The 25,247-nt window shown below is 40.3% G+C and overlaps 1 protein-coding gene across 1 annotated transcript; it reads right to left on the bottom strand.

Moving 5' to 3' along the window:
- Positions 1-42: 42 nt before the first annotated feature.
- On the bottom strand, positions 43-18,538 carry loxl4 (lysyl oxidase-like 4). The gene is made up of 14 exons (XM_072676935.1): positions 18,247-18,538; positions 17,412-17,731; positions 16,818-17,032; positions 9,684-9,722; positions 9,319-9,532; positions 8,930-9,110; positions 5,655-5,809; positions 5,006-5,173; positions 4,357-4,519; positions 3,547-3,790; positions 2,418-2,533; positions 2,192-2,328; positions 213-324; positions 43-113 (listed from the first exon to the last, which is right to left on the bottom strand). The coding sequence occupies exons 1-14, from the start codon at positions 18,536-18,538 to the stop codon at positions 43-45; spliced, it is 2,427 nt and encodes an 808-aa protein (XP_072533036.1).
- Between the last annotated feature and the right edge of the window lie 6,709 nt (positions 18,539-25,247).

Raw genomic sequence — 25,247 nt, 5'->3', positions numbered from 1 at the left:
ACCCTAGTACATGCTGTTTTCAGTCGAAGACCTAGATGAATCTCAGATGAAGTTGTTGGTGATCTGGCGTTGGTGCTCAAACAAATCTTCAATCTCGGCACTGTAAGCATCTCCTGTGCAAAAGAAAAAAAGACATTCAAGTGAGAGGTGCCCTAAATAATGCTGTAAACTGCTTGTTTTTGTTCATGTGTGTTCAACCATGGGGATCCTACCTGCATGACAGCCATACATGAAGACTCTGTGCCCATCATATCTGCACCTACAGCGCATTACATTATTCAGGAAATCTGACTCAGCCATGTCCAATGTGGGGTTTACTTCCACCTGTAGTGAAACAGAGGTAACGAATAAGAGGTAAGGGAGGATTTTTCTTTTCAGGTTCAGTAAAAATATCTATGTTCATAAGTGGACAGTATGAAACTATGGACATACAGAAGTAAACATGAAGAATACAAAACTGCCGCCACTGGAACAATACTGTGCTCTCCAAAGCAGAGGGCAAATTCTTCACAGAGTTCAGAAGTTCTTTTAATGTACTGTATGGAAACATGACTTTTAAATAATAATAATAATAATAATAATAATAATAATAATGTGAGATTTGTGATTGACCTTTACTCTCTTTATACCCTATTTTTCACTGTTCTGTTTTAAAATAAAACAACCAAAAATAAACTTCATCCAAATTTGGATCTTTTTTCAACTCATGAAATCATGGTGGATCAGACAAGGACGGTGTTTCTGTGTTATTGGACAGTTGAAGTATATGTGTGCTAAAACACATTGAAAATTTTTAACAAATGAAAAAAAAAACAGGTTAGCCTAATGTTTTTTTATTTCTTTTTTTGCTTCTTTTCCATTGTACCAAACTTGTACTTTTATGTTTATGTGTTTACAGAAGACCTTAATAAAGTCAATAAAGCCAACTCTTTATAAGGAGTGATAAAGTATTTGGATATTATTTAAGACCTTAAGAATTTGCAGCATTATTAAATAGCTGCTACAATTATCTGTTTATAATAGTTTGGAACCATTTTTAACATCTGCCATACACAAGTCACATACACCCATATTAAATATGGGTTGTACCAGTTCAAAAGTAAAAGACAAATAGCTAAGGAATGGGCATGTGAGCTAGAGTTTTTTATTTTGTCAAATTACTTATTTCACTGTAAACCTGTGGTCTTGTCTGTCAGCGGAATGTGTTTTAGAGCGAAAAAGGCAACGTAAATTCTGCTTTGCCCAATTAACTTCTAGAAGCAGAGTAGACTCTTTTGTGCCAAATGAACTCTGTCTAATGGAGTGTTTTCTGCTCTTCCAATAGGTAATGTTTAGGTTAGCGTATTTTTGGAATTTAGCCATGTAATTAAAACAAATAGTTCGAGGAAAAAGTCCACTGGAGTTTTCTAGAGACAGAGGTATGAATCATCTGCGGCCTGTGAGCTCTACTGAAGCCACAGTGTGCCGCCACAGCAGATGAGTTCGCAATGTCTTTGTTTGTATTGGTTGGTATTGGTCCCTATGTAGATGCATGCAATCAGATGGGTTCCCTGACCTTTGAGTATTACCACAACATTGTGCCTCACCACGAATAGCTACAGCATGATGCCGGTTTGTAATTAGCATCTGAAAAACAGGCCTAAAATATATGTGCTCCATCATGGAGACTTTTCGAGTAAATACATCTTTAAAATGGTCAAGGCATGTAGGTAGGTACACTGTAATTAAAACATAGCTCCCCATTAACCCATCTTTTACAGCTGGAATGCCTAAAAAATAGGGACCAGGGTGGCTCCTTGAGATTTCCTAGTGCATGGAATGAGGCCTATTAAGGGTAAAACAGACCCAAGCTTAGAAGTGTTGGCTTTGATGGTGATGCCCACAATGATTTGCATGATTAACATGTAACTAAGTTAATGACAGAGCGACAGTGTTTAAAATTCCTGCCGTGACGGCACCAGGAGAGGAGGTCTGCTTTTTACAGGCACTACCATCATCATTGAACTTCATTGAGCTCTGCAGTTGTGAAACACTAATTTCCTGAGAATAGCTCAAATGCTATTTTTAGAAAATTAGAAAGCTCATTCACTTCAAACAGCACTGCATAAATAGCACAGAAGTGCCATATGATAGTAGAATATGGCAGAATATGCTTAGAATAAGTGCAGTATGAATATTACAGCAAACCCACCTGAAATATATAATCCCCTGGCCTGACATCAGTGATATCGACCCACTGGCAGTCAATATCATGACGATATGTGTCCCAGCAACCCACAGAAATTCCCTGATCGCCATAATTGTAACACGAAAAGCGCTTTTGAAGTCCTAAAAAAGAGAGCAAGAAGAAATAATGGTTAACTTTAATACTTTAATACAATCAGAATAACTGTCTGTTATCCAAGACCAGCTTTTACCTTCAGGGCAGTAAGTGTCCTCCAGACAAAAGCTGGCTTTGTGTCCCTCTGCCACTCTGGTTCCATTCAGCGTGAGAAGGTCATAGTGTGTGAACACTTCAATGCTGTGGTAGTGCCTGTGGATAATCAAATCAATCTTTATCTCTACTGATCACTGCACAATGGGTTCTCCCTTACTGTATGTTGAGTAACTGTTTTAATTGGCTTTCCTAAACACCTAGAATCTGTGTGTGGGTCCACATGTTCATACTTATTTCTCATAATTCTAAAAAAAAACAACAACCACCAATTAAGTCTTGGTGGAAAGGTTTAAGGTCACCTGAATAATAAGCCTGCTGTTTAAGGGGTTAATGGAGATGTATGTTTGGAAACACCTTAGCTTGCAGTTCTGTTGTGAATGAGCAGAGAACAGTGAGTTTCTATGACACGCTACTGAATGACCTCACTGCTTCAGCATGAAGGTGTTGGCTGCCACGGTCACAGCCCTTACAGAAAGCTGTTGATGCCTGATCGGGGTCATGTTTGCAGTGCTGTTTATTTAGGTCTGAATGACCTGCTTTGAAATGCAAACCTTCATGCTGTTGATTTAAGAGACTAATGAAGAAGGCACAACACAGGACTCCACATTCCCCACAACACTCAGCCTTGTTCCCACAGAATCAGATTTTAGCAACTATGACTATGCAGTTGTTGAAGGGTGAAGGTATGGACAAACAATTTTTTTTTTAGATTACTGGATCTACATAACAGGTTGTAGATTTTTTACTAGCAAAATCTGAGGAATTCATGTCACTGAATGGGTTTTAAACTCAGTACTCCCCAACTTCATTGGAGTGTTTCATGTCTTGTATAATTAAGACTGTCAGTCTGTTCTAAAAGTGAGTCAACCACTCAACAATGAGCACTTGTTAGGGGCTAACATGAATTAACAGGACCTCTCTTGTTTAACAAGTTCAGCTTTTATCATAATATTGTTCATGACATCCAGGGGCCTAACACAACATTATGTAACACCCTCCAATTTAGCATCAAAAAATTAATTACCATAAAAATCCATGACCACATAATGAAAACAAAAGTGGAAAACCATTTTGTAAGGGGGGCCCTAGGCCTGGTGACTGTGACTTACCTGTGGCACTGGTGCCAGGTCCAGGACTCTCGTGTAGCACGTGGCCGGAAGTCAGCCCTTCCAAGATTCATGATACGGGAGGAGAAACGCAGCAGGCGCCGGTGGCCATACGGCCAGTTCATGCGGCTAGCTGAGGAGGACAGGCAATTCTCTTCATGGGCACAGGTGAGCAGGTGAAGTGGCCGATCTTCCAGATACGCTGTCTCCTGCACCAGCTGGGCATCCACCACCAGGTCGGGGGCAGCTAGAGCAGGGAAGACAAAGGACTAGGGTAGTGAATAGATCATTTATGTAAACTGCGTAGACAGAAAAGCAAAATGTCAGTGCTCAGTTGTTTGAAAGAGACCGTGAGCCTGTTTACACCAGACATTAACATGCACTTCTCCGCATGAAACACCAGGTGTAAACTACTGATGTTCACAGGTGTAAAAAACGCATTGTGATTGGATTACGATCAGATTACTCAAACCATGTTCAGAGGTTGTCAGAGACAGATCTTGTCCACATTTAATACAACTGTAAATTGGAAATGCGTCTGTCAATACAAATTGCTGTGGATCTTGGTTTCTATCTCCCTCATTCTCTCTCTGGCCTGTGTGTGCGCACGTGTGTTTGTGCAATCATGCTCATGCTTATTTACCAGTAGATGAGAGCAGTATTACAGAGTTTGTCTTCTTGCAGTTTAAATGATCCTTCGCATTTCTGATAGAGCCATTATGGGAATGTGAGAACCATCTATTGTTCCTCTAAACTGTTCACATTCTCCCAGAACAGGTTGGAATGATTTGAAATTGCTTGGCAAACACTCACTCTCAGAACAGGTGACTCCAGCTGCTTTGGGTCCTCCTCCACGTGGACAGTGGACATGGTTGTTGCGACGGCATTGCTGGATGGATAGTTCAGTGCCTACGCAGTGAGACCCACTCAATAACACCTCCTGAGCGTTAGGGTCTCCCTGCCAGTAATATGTGTCCTGCGCACAAGAAGGCACTGTAAGTATGCTTAGATATTCAGTAAGTATAGGAACAGTCTAGTTTTCTAGAAATTAAAACTTCCATATTCTCATTACTCAAACAGCTCTTCCCCTTTTTGGGGAAATGAACTTTAAAAGTATGATGTTTATAAAAAGCTTATGGTACATCAGACATGCATTTGTCCTATAGTGTGTGTTTCCGAGCCTCTTACCAAATATACATTTTATGTCATAAAAGACACTATTTACCAGCAACCTATGAGCCCTAGTCCCACCCATTCATCACAGAACAACTACTGTATAAAGCTTACGTGCTTAAAAGCACCCTTCCTCCAAAACATGCACAGTGTGTGTGCCCACACAACACACCGTACATACAGACTTAATTGAAGCAGTGTTTAGAGAAAACAGAACAAGTGACACATTCAGTGAATACTGGCAAGTGCTGCGTTCTTCAACAGTGCCCTGTGCTAAGTGTAGTCTTACCTGATGGGCTCGTGCAGCGAAGCCAAAGCCGAGCTGTCTGCAGACCACCATGGCCTCGTTAATTCCCCAGTTCTCACTGCACACTGCTCCCCAGCGCTTCCTGCCCCCCACGTCTATCAGCACTTCCACACGGCCTTCTCCTGCCTCCCTGCCCCCTGCTAGCCTCACCTGAGACACAGAGAAACAGAGATAACACATACATAAATGCACTATAGATTAACATCAAATAATTACTAATAAAGCAGCTACGGATATAACGTGAGCTATGGACAGTCCAAATATGCTTAATACATAAAGACATATTATGAAATAAAAATATATAAAAAAAAATAGAACAGTGGCTTCTAATCTGAATAAAGGTTCGTTGACAGACACACTTTGGATAACTATTAATAGCTATTTAATATCTAAGCCCAATTTAAGACTTCAGCTTCCACTGCTTCTACACAAGTGCTTATGATTTAACTGTTCACATAATAAAATACTGATTCCTTGTCCTAGTAAAACACAAATGGGAGCACTGTTTAATACTTAAATAGGGTGCAGTGCATTGCATTACACTTAATTTATTACTATTCAAACAGCAACTGCATTCTTCCTGGTAATTTAATGAAGCTCCAATTTAGAATTTGAAGGAAACTGGACTTACCGTGGTCTCTACTCCAGTCTTGGGAACGTTACATACAACCGAGGCATCTTGGGTATGTTTAAATGTCCAGGGCTGGACCTCTTGGAATAAGCAGTCCAGGATTGAGCGCTCTGTTCCTGTGCACTGAACTGAGTTCATATGGATTGGGCCCGTTCCTGAATAACATTAAAACACAGACATCATAAACTGCCTTTTATTGCATTAAGGAACAGGTACAGGTATACCATTAACTGTATTATTTTGTGAGAAACTGCTTGGACTCGGGAAATATCCATTATAAATGTGTAATTCCTATTTCACAAATTGTGTGCATTTATTTCCATATCCAAGTAAAATCCATATGCAGCCGGGGAGTTGAAGGCAGGGAGTTTAATTCCTCTGCTCAGACAGCCATTAACCTAGCATTGAATTGAGAGCAGTACGGCCAACAAGTGAGAAAGACAAAGATCAGTTTGTATGCACCGGCTCGTTTGCATAAAATGTGCTTGTCCCATCACAGCTGCAGCTCACGGACAACAGGCATCAGCTCGGTCTGTCTGCCAGCTCTGTGTAGATAAAGACTTCAACGTTTGAAGTGCGGTCACAGATCATTTCCTACTTTGTTTACTTGCAGCAGAAACGTGGCCAGACTCCCTTTCAGAAGACTGGGGCCAGCACGGCATCATATGATTTCCATGGTAAAATGAGCTTTCAGAATGAGCATGAATAACCCAAATGTGAGAGAAGCCACACTGTGCATGTTCTGTATCTTGCAGCGCTGCTCAGGCGATTCGGAGGAGACGCTGTTTGAAGCTTGGGGGAGTGGCTGTGGACAAAAAGTGGTTGTCTTAAATTGCAGTGTGGCGTGTTTTGTTAAATTCTACAAGTCATCAAAAGGCCGTTTTCGACTCGGCCACTGAAATCTTCACCGACTGTTTAGTTACTGGGACAAACATGATAACCACATTATCTAAAGGAAGACTGAGTTCTGGGAAACCATTCCACTATTGAAGGAAATCACATGAGATTGGTTTTAGCCTTGAGGGTTCATGGGGATGTATACCTCATAGAGAAAATTACATATAGGGACAGAAATATACCGCTGGTTAAAACAGGAAATAGACACTTGTGCATTGTCCCTGTAATTTTGGCATCTGATGATGTGATCAGGAAAAGCAGCAGATATGTAATTTAACCTCAGTTTCCTCTCATCACATCTGAGCATCACCTTTAAAATGATAAAGAAAACTAAGAAAGTCATAGATAACAGTCATTGTGCAAGTGGAAGCGAACTGAAACCATATATTAAGTGGCACTAAAACAACCAATGGAAAGGGAGTGGCTTTGGTGACATACTGCACTGAACAGTTTCACAGGACTGTGGTTTTAGAAAAAAAAATGACCTTTTTCTCTCTTTCTAAAATTAAACACCATATAAATTCACATTCATGGTGTTTTTCTTTAAAGGGATGTCTGTAATAACACTGAAAAAATCAGACTGCATTACTATAGAAGTCCTATTTTCCAAAGCCAAGTGAAACAGATATAGAAAAAATAAGGATTATAACAGGACAGCATAAAAAAGGCTATAGATCTTCATGCCAGGACCAACTCAGATTATCCTTCATTTCTGGGTGGAACGAGTGCACGTGATCCACGTTTTCCAACAGTAAATGGGGTCAGAAAGGCCGTTCCCTATATGACCTCATTGACACAAACTAGTCTGCTGCCACGAGAAATCATCTGAAGACACCATCACAGATAGTCTCACTTTCATCCTGCTGGGAGTTCTGGCCTTAGGGAAGCGTTCTACAGAGCGTGTTGCTTCTTGGTGCAGCATCACTCAAAGACCAACAGGATTATCATGCTATGTGCAAATCAGACATCAGATTGGAGTGAAAATGTGATATGCTTCGCTCATATTCTATTGCAGTTGTGACAGGAATTTTGGCAGTTTTCAGACACGTAAGCATGAGAGAACATGTCTGCCTAAATACTCTCACTTCTGACCTGTCGAATCCCTGTTCTATGACTCAGGAACGTGAACACAGACTCTGTATAACCGACACGCAATCATTAAAGCCCACTTTTCCCTCTGGTGACCACAGCCTGGCTGTGTATCTCAGCTTGTCGGATTATAAGTGTCTCAAACCGTATGGCCATGTTCTATCATCTGAATGCTAATTTATGCCCTGTTTTCACTCAGTATATGTTTTTGTGGCCTCAGCTGCACTTGGAAAATTATACACGGCTATAAAATGTCTGAAGAGTGCTATGGTAAAATGGAAGAATGGAAATCGCTTTTGATCCCCTGTTCTTTAGCAAAGCTGCTGGACTTAAAACTTCAGAAAGCGGAAACACAAACATAGCTGTACCAGCTAGGCCTACACTTAGCAAAAAGACAGTGGAAGCCTTTTTTATGACAGAAACATGGCATGCGTTTATTTAGGAGATAAATCAAAAGACTCTTCCATGTCTATCAACGAGTTTTGACATCTACTTCTGAAATTAGACCAGCCGATTACTTAATGTGACCACCCGTCACCACATCTACTTGATGTCTGTGCAGTAAGCCTGGGAACCTGTAGTTTACATTAATTTACATTTTTATTTAATAGTATTTTCATGATTGTTGTATTTAAACTCTGCAAATTTGGTTGGAAACAAAAGGGTTAAGATCTTGAAATCTTCCCCAGAAAAATATTTCCATATTGGAGAAATGTGTGTTCATTTATGTTAAAAGCTTTGAACAAACCATAAGCAATGTTGTTTAGAAGCTTAGATCATCTATGCTCCATCGATAATTAACAAATTGTAAATTTGGGTTATCTTGCTGATGAGCGGCGATAAGAATTTGCAAGAATTGCAGCATACTATCAGAAATAAAGGTAGTTCTGAAGTAGTGGTAAGCCAATGAATGGTCAAAGTTTTCACCCTGTTGTCACTAGATTGTTAGAAACAAAACGCAATGATGCCTAAAGTCCAAGAGAGCATAACTGATTTTGCTTATTATTAGTGACGTGTTTGAGTTTGCCAAAAAAAGGTTAGATCCAGATAACTTAAAATAACATGGGCTGTTTTTACTTTGAAACCTTGTATTAATGCAGCATTATTGTTCTATTATTCCTCTGCATTTTGTCTGAAAAACAAAATATTGTTGCAAAATGTCTGTGTAGTTATCATAGCATAGCATTTTCATGCATCATTGCATTACAATTTTTTGCCCACCCATAGTTGTATCCTTCTCATACTGCTTAATAAAGTCCTTTAAAATAAATTACATTTAAATATCTCACCTTGGCCCATGTGTGCTGCAGGAAGAGCGTCTTTGGCAGTACCAAAGCCTAGTTCTCTGCACACCACACTGGCAGAAGTACGATCCCAAAGGTGGTCAACAATGGTTCCCCACTTTCCTTCACGCAAAACTTCCACCCTGCCCTCCCCCAGACGAGGTCCTGCCTTTAGACGCACCCCAGGCTGTGAGAAGGGAATAAAAATGGCATAAGATAAGCAGGTTTTTTTACATTGTTATTTTCTAATTAAATGTCATCAGTGAAAAAAATGGTGTCACTAATTTCCAGTATATCATTTAGGACCTTAGTTTTATTGAAAGAAGAGAATCCTATCAGATTTGGGAAAGGTTTCATTGTAAATACTCTTTCTATGAGAGATAACATATCTGTACCGTGATAGGATGTGGGGCCTGAGGTCTGCCTGAGGACATGCGTGAAAACTGGGGTCCTGGTATGCAGCGGACCACTGCATGGCGACCATTTTTACAGGGTGTAGAGCTGCGGGGGATGGACAGCTGGGCATGACACTCTGTAATGCTGGGCTCTGTTCCCAGGCAGTGCACCTTCTCCATCCAAAAACTCTTCTTTTTGGCAATGAAACTCAACCTGTGGAGAGAGGGAACAAATTGCAGCAAGTGACTGAATGTCCAGAGAGAAACAGTTCAGTGCAGCTTATGTTAAATATTACAATTAAATTATTTCCATTTCCCATCAGGTTCCATTTTCTCAAAACAACATAAGACAAAACAAGCAGTACCTGGTAGATGGATCTTTAATTTTTTCGTCCCATATTTTTCTGAAAGAAGACAAAAGACAAAGTATATTAGTGAAGGATTTAGCTTTTTTTAAACAGAAGAAAATTCACAAATTAGCCAAAGAACATAATTTAAAAGCTCAGTAAATAAAAGACTTGACAATAGCTCAGTCAGCTGAGAGGGAAACTTTTCAGAGATTACATTGTTTACTCGGATAAATATATGCCCAATATAAATATCTTAGAAGCAAAACAAGTCTGGGAGCACATGTGGCTTTGTGGTAAACTGGCAGTTACAGTAGGAACTCATTGTTCCCACCTCGAAACCAAGTCAGGTCCAGTTACACTCTTTCATACAGGATATTTTTGGTGCACGTGGAATGTCCTGCATATGCATGCACGGGTTTACGAGTGTGTAAACGATTGCACACAGCAAAACTTGTGGTCATGTAGGGTGACTGTCTATGCTACTACAGACAATACTTTAGAGACTACAGAAACGCATTCTGAAGTCTCTCGAGTTACTCCGCCACCAAGCCGCTATGAACTAAAAAAAGGAAATGATAGAAAATGGGAAACAGCATTGTGTTATTGTTAGATGCTGTTAAAAGGCAAACTATTAATATTTGCTTTAATCAGCACTAATAAACAGCACATTCCGTTCCAAATGTGGGTGTTACTCCTAAAAAATACAAGTTGAACGCACAGCAACTTCTAACAGCACCAGGGGTCCAAGAATGCTTTCAGAAAAAACGTTGATTCGAAAAACAGACATTTACGGAAGCATGAGTGTTGGCATGCTGGAATGGGCGAGGCGAGGCCGCCCACAAAACAAACTGACCTCCACAGAGCTCCAGCTGACCAGCATCATAGCAATGATCAAAAACAGCACACATGAGAGACAGAAAGGGGATGGGGGTTCTTCAAATAGTGTCTGTACTGCTGTGTTAAGACTAGTCTACAGATCTAATATTTATTCCTTTATATAATAGATTTTTTACCAGATAACATTAAACAAGACAAAGAATTAAAAATATAATTTACACACACACACACACGCACACACACACACATACACACACACTCTCACACACACACACACATATAAGATATAGTATAGAACAAATATACATATATATATAGTATAGAAAACCCTTCTATCTCCAGAATGACAACTTCAGAAGAAAAGGAAAAAAAACCTTCTTACCTTTTAGGTAAGGTAATTTTAATTCTAAGTCATTTCGGAGCATTTCTATTGGTCCATTCATCATGGAATTGATGTGACACACTGTAAAGACCAGCTGCCAGATTGTGGCAAATATGACAAAAGTGAAAAATACCAAAAATGGAAATGCAACGTTTTGGTGTGACAGCGACCATGAAGTGCACTGTATAAGACATATAGCATACAGTCATCATCGCTATCATCACCGTCTTCTGCTCCACGTAAACGTCCCTAACTTCAACTTTTAAACCTTGTTTAAATACACAGGGCCAGCTGTGCTCTGTGATTAGCTCCAGTGTCCAAACTCTCTGTGTGTAGTCTACATTACCTTTGACTCCTGACTAAAACTTACTATGTGCAAATAAGTTAATTAGATGACAATTACAGCAGGAGCTTCAAAGGCTGATACTGACTTGATAATTGCTGAACATCTACAGAGGTCCAGAGAATTCCACACTACAGGGTTCACAGTTGATGATGACCAAGAAGCTATTCTCAGTATAGTACTTGCTCTCTGTGGCTTTCAGTTTAATTAGCCCCATGAAATATTTTAGATGTTTCCATCATGCAGCGCTTTGTACTAACGTGTTGTTTTCAGAGCATAGACACAGATAAATCTCATCACTCTTAGCGTTTATCTCAGGTCAAAACCTAGAACGAATGGAGAATTGTCTTGGAAAAGCTACAATTTGCCATCCTTTCTGGCTTAGCTGCAGTCTAAAACATCAACAAGCTTGAGGCTTGAGAACAATGTGAAAATCTGGACTGAATGAAGCATTCAGCCTACTGTGACCCTCAAGAATCTCTTCAGACAGTAGTGGTCTGTTTTTAATTTGTCCTGACAGTCTCTGGCACGAAAATACCCACCTGCTCATGTAATTAGTCTCGGAGTTCCACCCTTGGTTTACTACTAAACCAGCGAAACTTAATGATAGGGAGGGCTGGTCTGTTTTGACACCACAATCATGCTACTGTTTTAGGCATCATTCTACACATATACTCTCCATTCCTTAATAGATCCTGAGTGTGTGCTCTGTCTGGTGTGAGAGAACTTTAGAAATAATATTTTTAAGATTTTTAAGATTAGAAATTTTATTTTTAAGATTTTTGCAATCAAAAACAATTGCAGTGTATTAGTATATTCTATGGTGTAATTGGAGACATCTATATGGCTTTCTTAAAGCACCTGCTGAACATCTAGCACTTAAGCTGCTCTTCTGAAAAAAAAAAAAGAATTCAGGGATTTAAAATATTCATATTTTCTTTTTAAATAATCATTTGAAAATTGAAATCTGCACATTACTATTATGTGAATATTTCATTTTCAATGGAATTTATCCAATGATCCAAACATACTCAAAAAAAGTCACTGTACATTAAAGTAAACAATTCCCTTCTCTTATAAAGTTTGTGTTTTAGAGCTAAGAGGTGTTACGACAGCAACAATATAATATAACTACAGTCCCACTAGACCACAGGTTTGTTGCGTCATTGAGGGCTGGTCCTGGTAAGCCTCCTATAGTTATGTAATTGTTGCCTCGACTCGCTCAACATTCAGCAATTTGCTGATTGTAGTTTTCTGCTCCTCTAGGTGACACTTACTTTACCTGACAAACAACACACAGGGGTATATTTAGACTGAGAGCTCCTAGGCTTAAAACCAAATTATAATTTCATTTGAGAAAGAGCCGACTTTCACAGGGAAAAGAAATCATAAATCTGCCAAGTGGAGCTCCTCTAAGCCAAATTTAAGTGGTTACATATCAGAAAAAAAAGAAGTAATCATTCTTCTACATCCTCCTCATTTGCAGCCAGATATAAATCTCCAGCCTAAGATATCAAACTCCTGATGAGTCTGAAAGCTCTTCAGGATGAATGAAGGACATTTATGAATTTAAAATGCACAGAAATTAAAGTCGATCAAACAGAAGCATCACACACACACACAAACACATATACTTTGGTTTAATTATCTTTTGCTTGACCTCTTTTTAGATTGAGGTGATATTTTAACTTTTTGGTCAGTGATTTCATAATTTGTATATAAAAAATAAATAAATTCACCAAAACGTTAAAATACCACCTCAATCTAAAACAAGTTAAGCAATGGGATAATTAAACCAAACTGCGGCCTAAGCCTTTAAATCTCCCTGGTGACACACAGCGGTAGCTGCTGACACAGCAGGCTGTAGAGTGCAGCTATAATTGAGCGCCCTTTTTCCCCTCACATGAGAACCGTAGAAATCCTCAGCTCTTAACATGCAATTACAGCATCTTCTGTGGAGCATCCAGCAGAAGCAGCAATGGGGGTGGAGTTGCCTGGACTTTCTGAGACGCTGAGTGGGCAAATGAAAAAAAAATTGTCTTGTCTGTCTCAGGCCAAGTCTGGAACTGTGTGGAGTGTCCCAGCAGGCACGTACAACATGGGGAGGTCAGGTGCTAAGCAAGTTTGCTTTCTAGGCCATGGATCCAAACTGAGATTACCAAGAAGTTTCTGCAATCACAATAAGCTCTAATTCTAGACAAAACACTACCTTCCCACAAAAACGATGGATTTATTTCTAAGTCAGGGGTGTCAAACTCTGGTCCTGGATGACAAGAGACTTGCACAGATTAGTGTTTTGCCATTTCTAACACTCTTTAGTAAACTCTTGAAGGCCTGGCCAGATAGCTGCATAGATCTTCTTTTGGTTTAAAGGAGACGATTCCAAGAAATCAAACATATCCAGCAATTAACAGACTACATCAGAACATCACAAAAGCATTTTTTTGTCATACTGTTTGAATTAAACTGAATCCTTTCCGTTTAAAGAAGCAGATAAAGAAGCAGATGTGCCAATGCGCACACACACACACACACAGGCACACACTGCTTGTCTAGTCTAGTGTTCTCTGGAATTATGGTGCTCCATACAATTTGTAATACCCTTGAAACAATGAAAAAATGTTATGAACACAATGTTCAAGAACACTGAAGCCTCAAATGGTGCAAAGAAATACTTGTGTCATGCAAAATTGCTGTTGCAAGGTTATAGCCACAAAGCTTCCAAAAACAGCCAGAAAAATGCTAAAGGGAAAAGCAACAAACCTATTATTTATAATAGTAAACTCTCTAGTGAATTTTGATCAAGAGCCCAAAGTGGCTTATTATTTGCTAAATAGTTCACTACAGCTACTTTGGCAAGTGCATAAGACTGGTAAGGAGATGCTATTAACATTACCCTTAAAGACATGAATCAGAGTGACTTGGTGAGAGAGTGAGGGAATGGACCTCCTCAGCTGCACCGCTATCCTATATTTATGTTCTAGAAAAAGCCTCATTCTAAAGCACTAAAAATATATTTCCTGCACATGTGGCGCTGTGAGAGAGTTCTGGGGCCACCACAGTCCCACAGATTGGCACTCCAGCTTTTACATATGCACATATGTATATAGTAGCCATTTGGAAGTACCCTAGAGCAGCGGCTCACTGAAATTAAGCTATAGTGTCTTCAAGGGCTTATAGGCAACTTTCAACTTGACTCTGATTTGACACTTTGCAAATAAAAAAAGGGTTGTGGGGAATAAAGCAGGCGTATACAGTATACTTTATATCCTTCCATAAGTCTTACTGAAACTATGGCTTGTCATAAGTAAGCAGCTGAAGGACAAAGTCAACATTTGAACATACAATGTATTTTAAGTGCAATTCTCTTGAATAGGATGCAGAATGGATCGCTGGCCATGAGAAGCATGCATTAAGTGTGTCGAAGAATCAACTGACAAATATGAAAATATATTTTTCTATTAAATCTGATAAATATCAGATTTAATATAGCGCCACTCAACTGCTAACTATATGTACTGACACCATAAGAATGACGACTGATGCAATCACATTGCAAACATATCGCTGTCATAAAGAAACTCATCTTTGAAATGGTAAACGACTTTACATCAGTGCAAAGAGATGCTTATGTTTATGTTTATCTGCTACAGAGAGTCCTATTCTATTCTATTGACAATATTTCTTTACAGGGACTAGACAAGCTGTTCATATGTGCATTTGCACATCTTTGTCAGCAATGGGTACCTCTTAAAGTAGCTGAAGGCAGTCATAAGAAGGGGTGTCCACAAACATTTGGACATATACAGTGCCAGAAAATATTAAGAGACCACCATACATTATCAGTTTCTCTGGTTTTACTTTTTTATGCATTTGCAGAAATGACAACTGCTCACAAACAACTGCTCAAATAACGCAAAGAAATTATTATAATAATTATAGTGCAAAGAAGTTATTATACAAATTGGAACAACGCAGTACTAATATTTAAACTTTGAGAGCATTCACAAAGCACTATGGTGAAATAACATTGACTGCCAATCACAGCTTTTTCTCCACTAGTCTTTCACACTGCTGTTGGGTGACTTGCCATTCATATTATGTAAATTCAGGTAAATCGGCTTTGTTTGGTGAAATGCCTGGAATAAAATTAAAAGCAGATGCTTTTAAATGTAGAAGACAAGGTTTTGATATGCTGTCAAAAATACACATCTCCTAATAAACCTACATCAACTTCCTGCTGACCACATCACCTGAAACCACAGCACCACTAAGCTGTTGTCAACTATCCCTTTCGGAAGCGATGAGGCTGCTCAGTAATACAAGAGAAATCTCTTTCATTTCACCAGCACTCTGTGTGACGAATTTAACTGCTTGTCAGAGGGGAATATCTGAGGCATTAACATGATTCAGATACATACTGAACAAGATTTTAGTGCTAGCAGTTGTTCAGGTGATGAAACCTGAACATTCCACTCTACTCAAATCCACAGAGAATCTGTAGAACATCAGAAATTCCTTCAGTTTTACAAGAATGTCTGGAGTAAAGACGTAGAATAGAGACAATATCTGTAGAGTATGTTTATCCACCAGTATGTTCTGTTGTAATACACTAAGGGTCAGTTCCATGGACAGGGATTAAGCCTAGTTTGGGACTTAATCCCTGTCTAGGAAAACCAACCCTATATGTATGTATATACGGATTTAGTGTATATATATATATATATATATATATATATATATATATATATATATACACTACAATTTCATTGTATTTCACAAGTTCTGCTGTTCTCACAAAATCGCAGAGCAGTAAACACAGCAGATAAACCTTGGATTTGAGAGGGAGAGTCATGAGGCAGGCCCCCCATAAAACCATTAGCACAACAAACTAATGCTGTCACCACTAAAAGACCTTTTGTGGTTTCAGATTGATGCTGCTCTGCAAGAACAATCAACAGGGATATTAGACCTTTTAACAGAAACCTAAAGGCTTAAGCCAAACATTTCATCTCCAGAATTGGGCGTGCAGATACCATCAGTAAGTGTGCGGAGATCTTTTAATCATTGCCTGAGAGCCCAGGCTTGTAAGAGGTGCCCGGAGGGAGCAGATAAGCCAAACAAAAGATTTGCTACAGCAAATAGAGAAGGTGACTTAAGAGGATATTGTACTGTATGTCTACTCTCAGACCTTCCATTATGAGTACAGATTGTCATATTGTCAAGGTGTTCCAATCATCGAACGATTCCAGCGAATGGCATTTTTGCTGTCAGGTAATAATAATAAATAATAAAAAAATGACATTCAAAGAGAACACTACAATTGTGTGTATGTTAGATGGCACTCAAGAACAGTTACAAAGCCGCATATGATCTAAATGACTGTAAATCATTTGCCAAATGGGTTTTGTAAAGTATATCTTTTTATATATCTTCATTTTAGTGATGTGGAAAATGAAATCAGGCACATTAAACATTAAACTCTTTTCTCAGACAAATCTCCAGCTTTACCAAGTGAAGAACAGTACGGTAGCACACAGCACAATAACGCAAGCACACTGTTCCGCTTGGCTAAAGAGGGACCTACTTGTACGTGTTCATGTTGGGCTGCGCTGCATCAGGGAATCCCAGCATGCCACACACCACTCTGCTGCTGTTCAGACTCCAGCCTTTATCACACACCTGCCTCCATCTCCCAGCATGCTTCACTTCTACCACGCCCTCAGTCACCAGTGCACGTTTCTTGGTAACCATCAAAACTGGCCGCAGACGGACCTCTTCAATCTTGACCTTACTGGCAGACTGAAGAAAGGAAAAGAAGCACAGAAGCAGGATGACTCGCTTTTTTAATGCGATAGGTGTGTTATTTCACTGGCTTGTTGGGTATGTTGTGGGAGCTGCCACTTGAATAGAATTTAGAGGAACAAGAAGAACTAGTGGAACGGTTGAGATGATGACTGCTACAAACATCGGCTGGCAGACGTATGCTAGTTTGCTGTATTTTAGATGCTAGTATGCTGGACAACCAGCATGATCTTGCTGGATAACCAGATAAACCAGCACAAGGCCAGCATAACCAGCTTAGCTGCAACTCTTGCAAGTGTACAAGTTCACATTTATGATCTGATTCCGATTTATTCCGACGACTTGCAAGGACATGCCTGTCTCCCTGAATGCTTACCGGATACTGTAACTGTTGTCTGGAGAACTGCTGTCTTGAGAAATCTTGTGGGTGAGCATTCCCATGCCAAGGAGACGGAGACCTTGGACTGGAGTAGATGTCTTGCCACCGGTTCGAGGTGGTAATATTGGTTCGAAGAGCAATGGCATGGCCTCTTCTAGAGACTCCTGGGTGCACTTGGTCCAGCCTCCTCTCGGGACTGCACACCACCCCCAGATCTTCCGAATGCTTGCAGTCATGGACCCCCCATCCATTTGACTTGCACTCTTTCAGAGATTTCTCCGAACCTTCACAGCGCACATTATCCATCCAAATAGGACCTGTGAAATGTTAAGAATGTACGAAGAAGATAGGGTAGGGTTAGGGTAACATACACACCCTCATAGCGGCCTAATTGATGGCACGCGTAGCACAGTGAGCATAATATGAAATGCCTGTAGACATGATGTCATGCTGCGCTGAAGGAGGAGTAAGACACGTCTTCATAAAGACTTTAAAAGCACTACTTAACTTAAGGGATTCGTGGAGGGTTCTCATGAAGCCCTCAGAGTGTATGTACAGTATTTGCTGGATGGGCTGACAGAAGAGCCTTTTGTCTAGTTTTAATGGCAGTGCTGTCTTGCCAAGTAGTGTTACACTTGCCTTGTTTTACTAGGGATCTTTATTGCTGCCTTAAATTCAAATGATAGGAAAGAGCAAGTCAACATAAAGAACAGCAGACTTTACTTCAAGACTTTTTTCCTGCTGCTTCGTATCCTAAACGAACTCCTGCACCAGGTGTGAACATGATATCAAGCTCTAACAAACTAACAAGACTGCGCTCCTCTCCACTCACCCTCTCCCTCTCCGTACTTGGCACTGTGCGCCCACGTGATTGCGCTCTGAAAGCCCAGTTCTCTACAGACGACGTTGGCCAGTTTAATGTCCACTTGGTCGTCGCACACGGTCCCCCACGTGCTGTTGTGCAGGACCTCGACGCGCCCTTCGTTTTCCCTGCGCCCGACGCCTGCCAGACGGACCTTGGCGGCGGGTGCGCGCGGTGCTCTGCCGCCGGAGCGGGGGAGCGCGTGAGCGCGCATGAGGAGTAGAGACGTCAAACAGAGATAGATGTAGAGGCCCCGCGCCATCCCTGCTCAGAGTAAGGCTCCTGAAGGAAATATGAAATGAGAGGAGATGGGTTTTGTTACATGGTTAATAGTAGTTACGTAATGTACATTATTATTACTATATAATTCTACGTTATTCACATTATGCTTTGATTTAATAAGGGAACAGAAAGCGACGGTCTGTCTGGATTTGTAGCACAGAGAGGTCTCAGAATCTGGTAGATAAAGGGGCTTATTTGGGCTCTGAAGCCTGATTGTAAAAGAGACGTGCAAAGTGTCAGGTACCGTTTTAAACTTTACAAAAGAAGAAAAGAGGGACTTTAGTAACGAATTCTGTGATTTTTACCACTTTTATAGAATTTTGTAATTCATGCCTTGAAATGCAATTTCAGCCTTAAATAGATCTTAAGTAAACGCAATTTCCACATAAGTGGGACTGACTAGCAGATCACTCCGTCAAAATTGCTAGGCATCACCTTTCATTACAATCTGAGACAGCCTGTCATCTCTTTAGCAATATGAGCTCATAGACTACCAGAGAAAATAGCAAACATCAAAAACATGCAGGAAAAAAAAGCACCCATGAAAGTGAAACCACAGAACCATCATGCATTTCATGTAAAAAGTAACACACATATCTCTCCTCATAAGTGTCCCAATAAAGTGGGGAAAAGGTTGGTGAAGAAGCAGAAATATGCTTTCCACAGTCTAGAAAGGGAAAGGCAGGTGCTATAAGTGCCTCTAGATGTGCCAAGTGCCAAGCCAATGAACAAGCAGAAATGAATAGACTTTGTGAATCCTCATCACTGTTGTACAGACAACATTGTGTATTATATTCAACTTAAAATAAGAGTCATTAAAACATAAGAAATACAAAGTATATCTTGATATCCCCAAAGAAAAAAAAATACTTCAAAAACCCACATTGACAAATCCCTTACTGTTGAGTTTCAGCATTCTTTAGTGCAGCAGACACACAGAGGTGAAGTTAGAGGCAAAGGCTCACTCACCTGGCAGCCTGGAGTCACAAAAGTCCCTGATGAGGGGGAAAGTGAATGAAGGAAAGAGTGCAGCACTGAGATGAGGTCCTCACTCACTCTGTCCTTCTCCTCCCTCCTCCCCTCCATCACTCTCTATCCCTCCCACATCTGCCCCTCTCTCCAGCTCACATCTCTTTCACCAGTTCATTCACCAGCTTTCAACTGAAGGAATTCAGTGGACTTGGATTACTACTATATACAGAACCAGTCACACTGTTGTAAAGAGCTTTATAAGAAAATGATAAAAGGTTCAAGCAGACTGACAGTAGTATATGGATTATTTCAAAGTAATACAATAAGTTAAAGCAAGCTGAGAAATGTAACCACTGAGTTGCGGCCAAAACATTAGAACACCTTATATTGAGTTGAAATTAATTAAAATGGATTAATAAAAACGGACAAACAAAATAACTCAGTTTAGAAGTTTGAATTAAATGGCAGTAAGTATGAAAGTATATAATTAAAATCCCCATATTTTCTTACTTTCAATAGAAGTCAATGTAAAAATAATTAATTTGAAGTCATTTTGGAGCACTGGTTCGTTGATCATGAATTCTTTACTCTGTGTCCACATGTTTGTGGACACTCCTTTTAATGATTGCAGCTACTTTAGGTTGTACCCGTTGCTGATACAGATGTGCAAATGCACACACAGCTTGTCTAGTCCCTGTGGAGAAGCACTGCCAATAGAATAGGGCTTTCTGGGGCAGTTAAACCTATTGGAACCTTGCCTAATGCCAGGTGTGGGCTAGAGGGGTATAAATCCCCCCAGTATTGAGCCATGGAGCAGTGGATGTTCCATGTTCCATGTTCTATGAAATGATGTTACTTCAACAAAGCCAAACTTTTAAAACACTTTTTTTTATTCAAATATCAAAAATCAAATACCAAATACTTGATTTCAAAGAAACAATGAATGAGCAGGTGTCCTTATACTTTTGTCCATGTAGTGTATGAGCGAATACTCTTGCTTCCTCATTCTAATTAGCTTTGACCTCATTTTAAAAAGTTTCTGAAAGTTGAAGCTTGTGCTCAAAAGTTTGAAAGTCATTGCAGAGGCATGTTTAGCATTTGTGTTGCACTTCACATCAGTTCAATATTCAGCTGATATTTGTTTGCACACCCCTTTAATGCCACTTGAAGGGCTTCTGGGAGAGTTTACGTCATCAAACAGCCCTCATGAGAAAAGCTAGGCTTCCTCTTGGACCAGGTCTTGGACCAGAACCATATCACAGAAACTGTGTAAAGATCCTCAGCTATGTGGCCTGTGAAAGTTCAGCTGTCCGGTATGTCCGGTTCATTGGGGAAGTTATTTACCAGGTTATTTAAGACAGTAGTTGTTTGAGCACCAGTTGTTTGGAAATGTTGCAAATAGCACGTGCAGTAGAAGAGGAACTTTGTGGCTGAACGAGGACCATTGCTGCTGTTGATAAAGTGTAATTCAGGTTTAAAACAAACCTCAGAGGAACAGATTTAGCAGGACACGTGTATTCATAGCAGCCACGTTCCAACATGCCAGGTGGGTGTAGTAAGATCAACAACAGTTACTGTAAATCCTGCATTTCTACTCGCAGGTTCACACACCGAAGGGTGTGTGTGGAGGGCGGGGGGGATTGGGGGGGTGGAATCAAACAATTTGTAAAAATATTGAATTATTTGTAATGCAAATTTGGATCCTGTTTATGCTGTTGGTGTGGAACCAGCAATTTAGCTGTTTGCGAGCCAGTGTTTGTGTGCCTGAGTGCTTGAGTGCTTCTCCCTCCCTTTTTAGGTAAACCGAGACAGGAAGACGGGGCTTCTATTAGAGGGCCCTAATCAAAGAGAAATCTTACTGGATGACCGGGGAGAAAGTGTGAGCCAAAAATAAACAGCCAGGGGCCTCAGATTAACATGATCGCATGGGACATTCACACATATACAGTATACAACCTCACATAGGCGTCCATAGGGCAGATTATAGGATGTGTGCTTTCCTCAGAGGAGCCCAGCAGACATTACAGTGACTAAAGTTCTAAGTGACTAGCAGGCAAACTGATGATGCGGTGCATCAGTTTGCATTACGTGCATTACGTGCATATTAACAGACCAGTCGCTGCTGATTCAGTGTGTGTGTGTTTGTGTGTATGTATGTGTGTGAGGGGCGGGCGGAGTAAACTGCAGCCACAGACTGAGCTCTTAAGAGGCGCTGCTGTGGTGCACTGCTTGCCTCCACCTCTGTAATTACCCGCCGAAGCCTGGATCTGCCCTTAGCCACAATTTGCGGTGCCATGAAATAAATACACGCTCTCCAACAATAAACAACTGCCTTTTTAAATTATAGCACCTCCTCCTGCTCACCCCCACCATCTGCCCTCTCTCTGTGCAGAACTGAAGTATTTCATAACACAGTTATGGAATGACCCTCTATGAGCATCCAGTTAAGACATATGGGCTCTTGCATGTGAGGCTTCCGCTTGTCTCAGACTTTCTGGTATTACACTGTATAAGTAAAATACTCATTTGATGTGGAGAGACAGAGTCATCTCCCTTAGCTTTCGATGATTCACCATTATGTCAGTGGTGTAATAATACTCCTGGAAAGCTGCTGTCCAAAAGAGTATCCCCGTTGTTAATCTAGTAAAGCTCGCTCTGTTGTTTAGATGCTTGGTTAGTCTGACCGACCTTAAGTAGCTGGATCAGGTGTGTTTCAGATTCTCAGATTTTGATGTCCTCAGTGTGGTAGATGGTTAGATTTACCAAATCAGACACAGGAAACAAACCTAAAATTAGTCTTTTTTTGTAGATGGTGTGCTTTCATAATTCACTGACATGTAATTGAATCCATTCATCTAACAGTAAAATATTAACTGTGCCACTGGCTGCAACACAAGCTGAAAGCCACCCCTATTGATCAAGCCACCCCTGTTGCTTATTAGTTGCAGAAGTATTCTTTTCACAAATGTCTTTGTTTTTACTGAAAGTCATATTTGTGCTGGTGTCACTGCACAGTAGAACAGTGCACCACCAATCCAGAGTCTTTTAAATCATCCTGAAGGGATGGGAGTGGGGGGTTGATTTGCCATTCTAACAATCCTGCGAGCAGTTCCCTCAGAAGGATTTCTTTAAACGTAGCCTCCATAATTCCTGTTAGCTGCCATTTCTTTATTACACTATTAACATGCAGCATCTTCTTTTGTTTTCTCCTGCTTAGTGGGCATCAGTTATTTTAATTGTGGCAGCTTGCTTGTTGGTTGTTGGGACAAGGTTTCAGGAGTCAAGAGTAGTAGGCCCTGTCCCAGTTCTCACCCTAAGCCTCTCCTGAAAGTGCACTTCTATGAAGTTGTTGAAGGGCAGGTAAAAAAGGGTGGGGGTTCAAGGTGAATGAGAGTTTAGAGCAGACTACTGCAAAAGAAACGCCAAATACCGCATTTGCCATGAAGCTGGATTTAACAGTTGTTAAGTGGTGGGCAGCAGACAATAATTTCAAGAATAATAAAATGTTAATATCACTACGACGAGTTAAGCGCTGCCTTTTCTTCAGAATTGTCAGATACAGAATACCAAAATGACTCCAAGCGGACAAGCGCAAATGAAGGGGGCGAGGGTGCAAGGGCCCAGTAATTCCCTTTGGTTTTTATTTCTGCATCACCCAACCTTTCCTAACCACATTTGTGACCAAGACTAAGCTAATGAAGGTTGTTAGGGCTTTGATCTCAGACCTGGGTAAAAGCTTTCTGAGAGCTCTAATCTCTTGATGATTTTTTTTTATCATTTCTATGCACTATGCACCCCACTCTGTTACTTTACATGGTCTGCCACTTTGTGACTGAGTTGCTGTGGTTCCGAAATGCTTCCACGTTTTAATAATACCACTCAGTTGATCTAGGAGGGCAGGAATTTCACAAACTGACTTGTTGCCATGGTGGCATCCTATTACAGCACCACACTGGAATTCAGTGAGCTCTTTAGAACGACCCATTCTTTCAGTCACGTTTGTAAAAGCAGACTGCATGGCTAGCGGCTTGGTTTTATACCCCAGGGGCAATGGGACTGAATGAAACACCTGAATTCAATGGTTAAGAGGTGTGTCCCAATACTTTTGTCCATATAGTGTATCTTGCTTAAAATGTTGAAAAGGTTTCTTCTTTAACTTTATGCCTTTTGGAGATTATTCTTGTCTTCTACTCACTTATCTTTTCACAGTAACAGAAACTGTACTACTTTATATAACATTTAGTAATGGGTAGAGTCAGCAAAACAGTATACAATGGGCAATGTATGTGTATTTGACATTGTCTTCATATTTACCTAAACTGTACATCATTTTGCTTACTCTATCTATTTAAATGTTATTAAATAACATCTGTATATCTTTAGCCTAGCCTCACTGAGGGACCCCACACATTTTAACTGCAGCAGCTTCAGCCTTCAGAGTCTTATTCAGGACCAACCCAACATCACGACTTCCACTTTGTTATCAATAGCCTTTTTTAAACAATATGCCATGGCCACAAACCACTGGCTCCAAGCCATAATAGCAGTCTGGTGGTCATGCACATATACACATACTAACACTGTAGGTGGCTTCAGTCAGTTCTTCCCCGAGAGCAGAGGCAGACTTTCATTCATGCCCATTTTCCCACAGATACATCTTCCACTTACACATTTGCTGGAGTAGCCCCCTGTTCCTCCTTTTACAATCCAGCTGCCATGTCTACCGCAGCATCCTTTTATGTGTCGGTGATGACAGAGAAGGATCTTCTCCATATGAGGATCAGCATCTACAATTAGCATCACAAACTTAGCAGCAGAAATTCACTGGGGCCTAAATTACACAGATATCTAGAAGCAGAATTTGCACTAATGCAGCAACTATTACACTTTTGAACTGCTAGTATGACAACCCTGAGTCAAAGAGCATGTTCTGAATTAATAAGTTTCATCCAGAGCAACAATATCCCCTGGTCATTTGCAGGTTCAAAAACAAGTTTGGTAGCAGCCTTAAAATCAAATAATTCACCCCCCCTCAAACCACTCTACATTATCAGCATAGTATGAGCAGTTCTCAGTTGGTAGGAAGAAATAGAAAGTGTAAAAACTCAGCAAAGAACTGTAAATGATACATGAGTGGTATGTAATTGTGGATTCTGTGAATGAACAGGCGTAACTGAAGGGAAGCCACATCACTGTTGCTTTCTCTACCCACGAAAAGGACTTCTGGCATTGGACCAGAACAAGATTGCAGACCATCCCCTTAAGCTTTTGGATAACCAAGCTGAGGATTGCAGAGGAAGATGGCAGACCATCCCCTTAAGCTTTTGGATAACCAAGCTGAGGATTGCAGAATGTATAATGAACATAATGAACACAAAACACTGTACATTTATCCATTTCTTCTTAGTACTATTTGCATGCAAACAAACACCTGGCGAGATTTAGGAAGCACAATTGGTTTTTCACTTGGTCACCAATGTATTTTAAGACTGAGAGAGTTTGCGTACATAAACTTTTCCTGATGCAGGTAATTGTCCAATTATGCCTAATGATCCCAAGAGAAACTTGCTCATGTAGTTTACACTTATTTTCAGTCAGACACTGAATCAGATATTCCAGGTTTTCAGCAACATCTGGTTTGAACTCTCATTAGGTACATTCTTAAAAATAAAGGTGCTTCAAATAGTTCTTTGAGTGATGCCATAGACTTAGTTCAG

Source organism: Salminus brasiliensis, chromosome 4, assembly GCF_030463535.1.
Source record: "Salminus brasiliensis chromosome 4, fSalBra1.hap2, whole genome shotgun sequence".
NCBI classification, from domain to species: domain Eukaryota; kingdom Metazoa; phylum Chordata; class Actinopteri; order Characiformes; family Bryconidae; genus Salminus; species Salminus brasiliensis.
Note: the sequence above shows the minus strand (reverse complement) of the source record. Positions and strands in the feature narration are given on the sequence as shown.

Excerpts from the sequence above, each read along its gene's own strand:
- loxl4 (XM_072676935.1), bottom strand. The coding sequence starts at position 18,538 with ATGGCGCGGGGCCTCTACATCTATCTCTGTTTGACGTCTCTACTCCTC. Across the intron at positions 5,810-8,929 it reads TGCAGCACACATGGGCCAAG|GAACGGGCCCAATCCATATG; the intron begins GTGAGATATTTA and ends AATGTTATTCAG. Across the intron at positions 114-212 it reads CATGTATGGCTGTCATGCAG|GAGATGCTTACAGTGCCGAG; the intron begins GTAGGATCCCCA and ends TCTTTTGCACAG.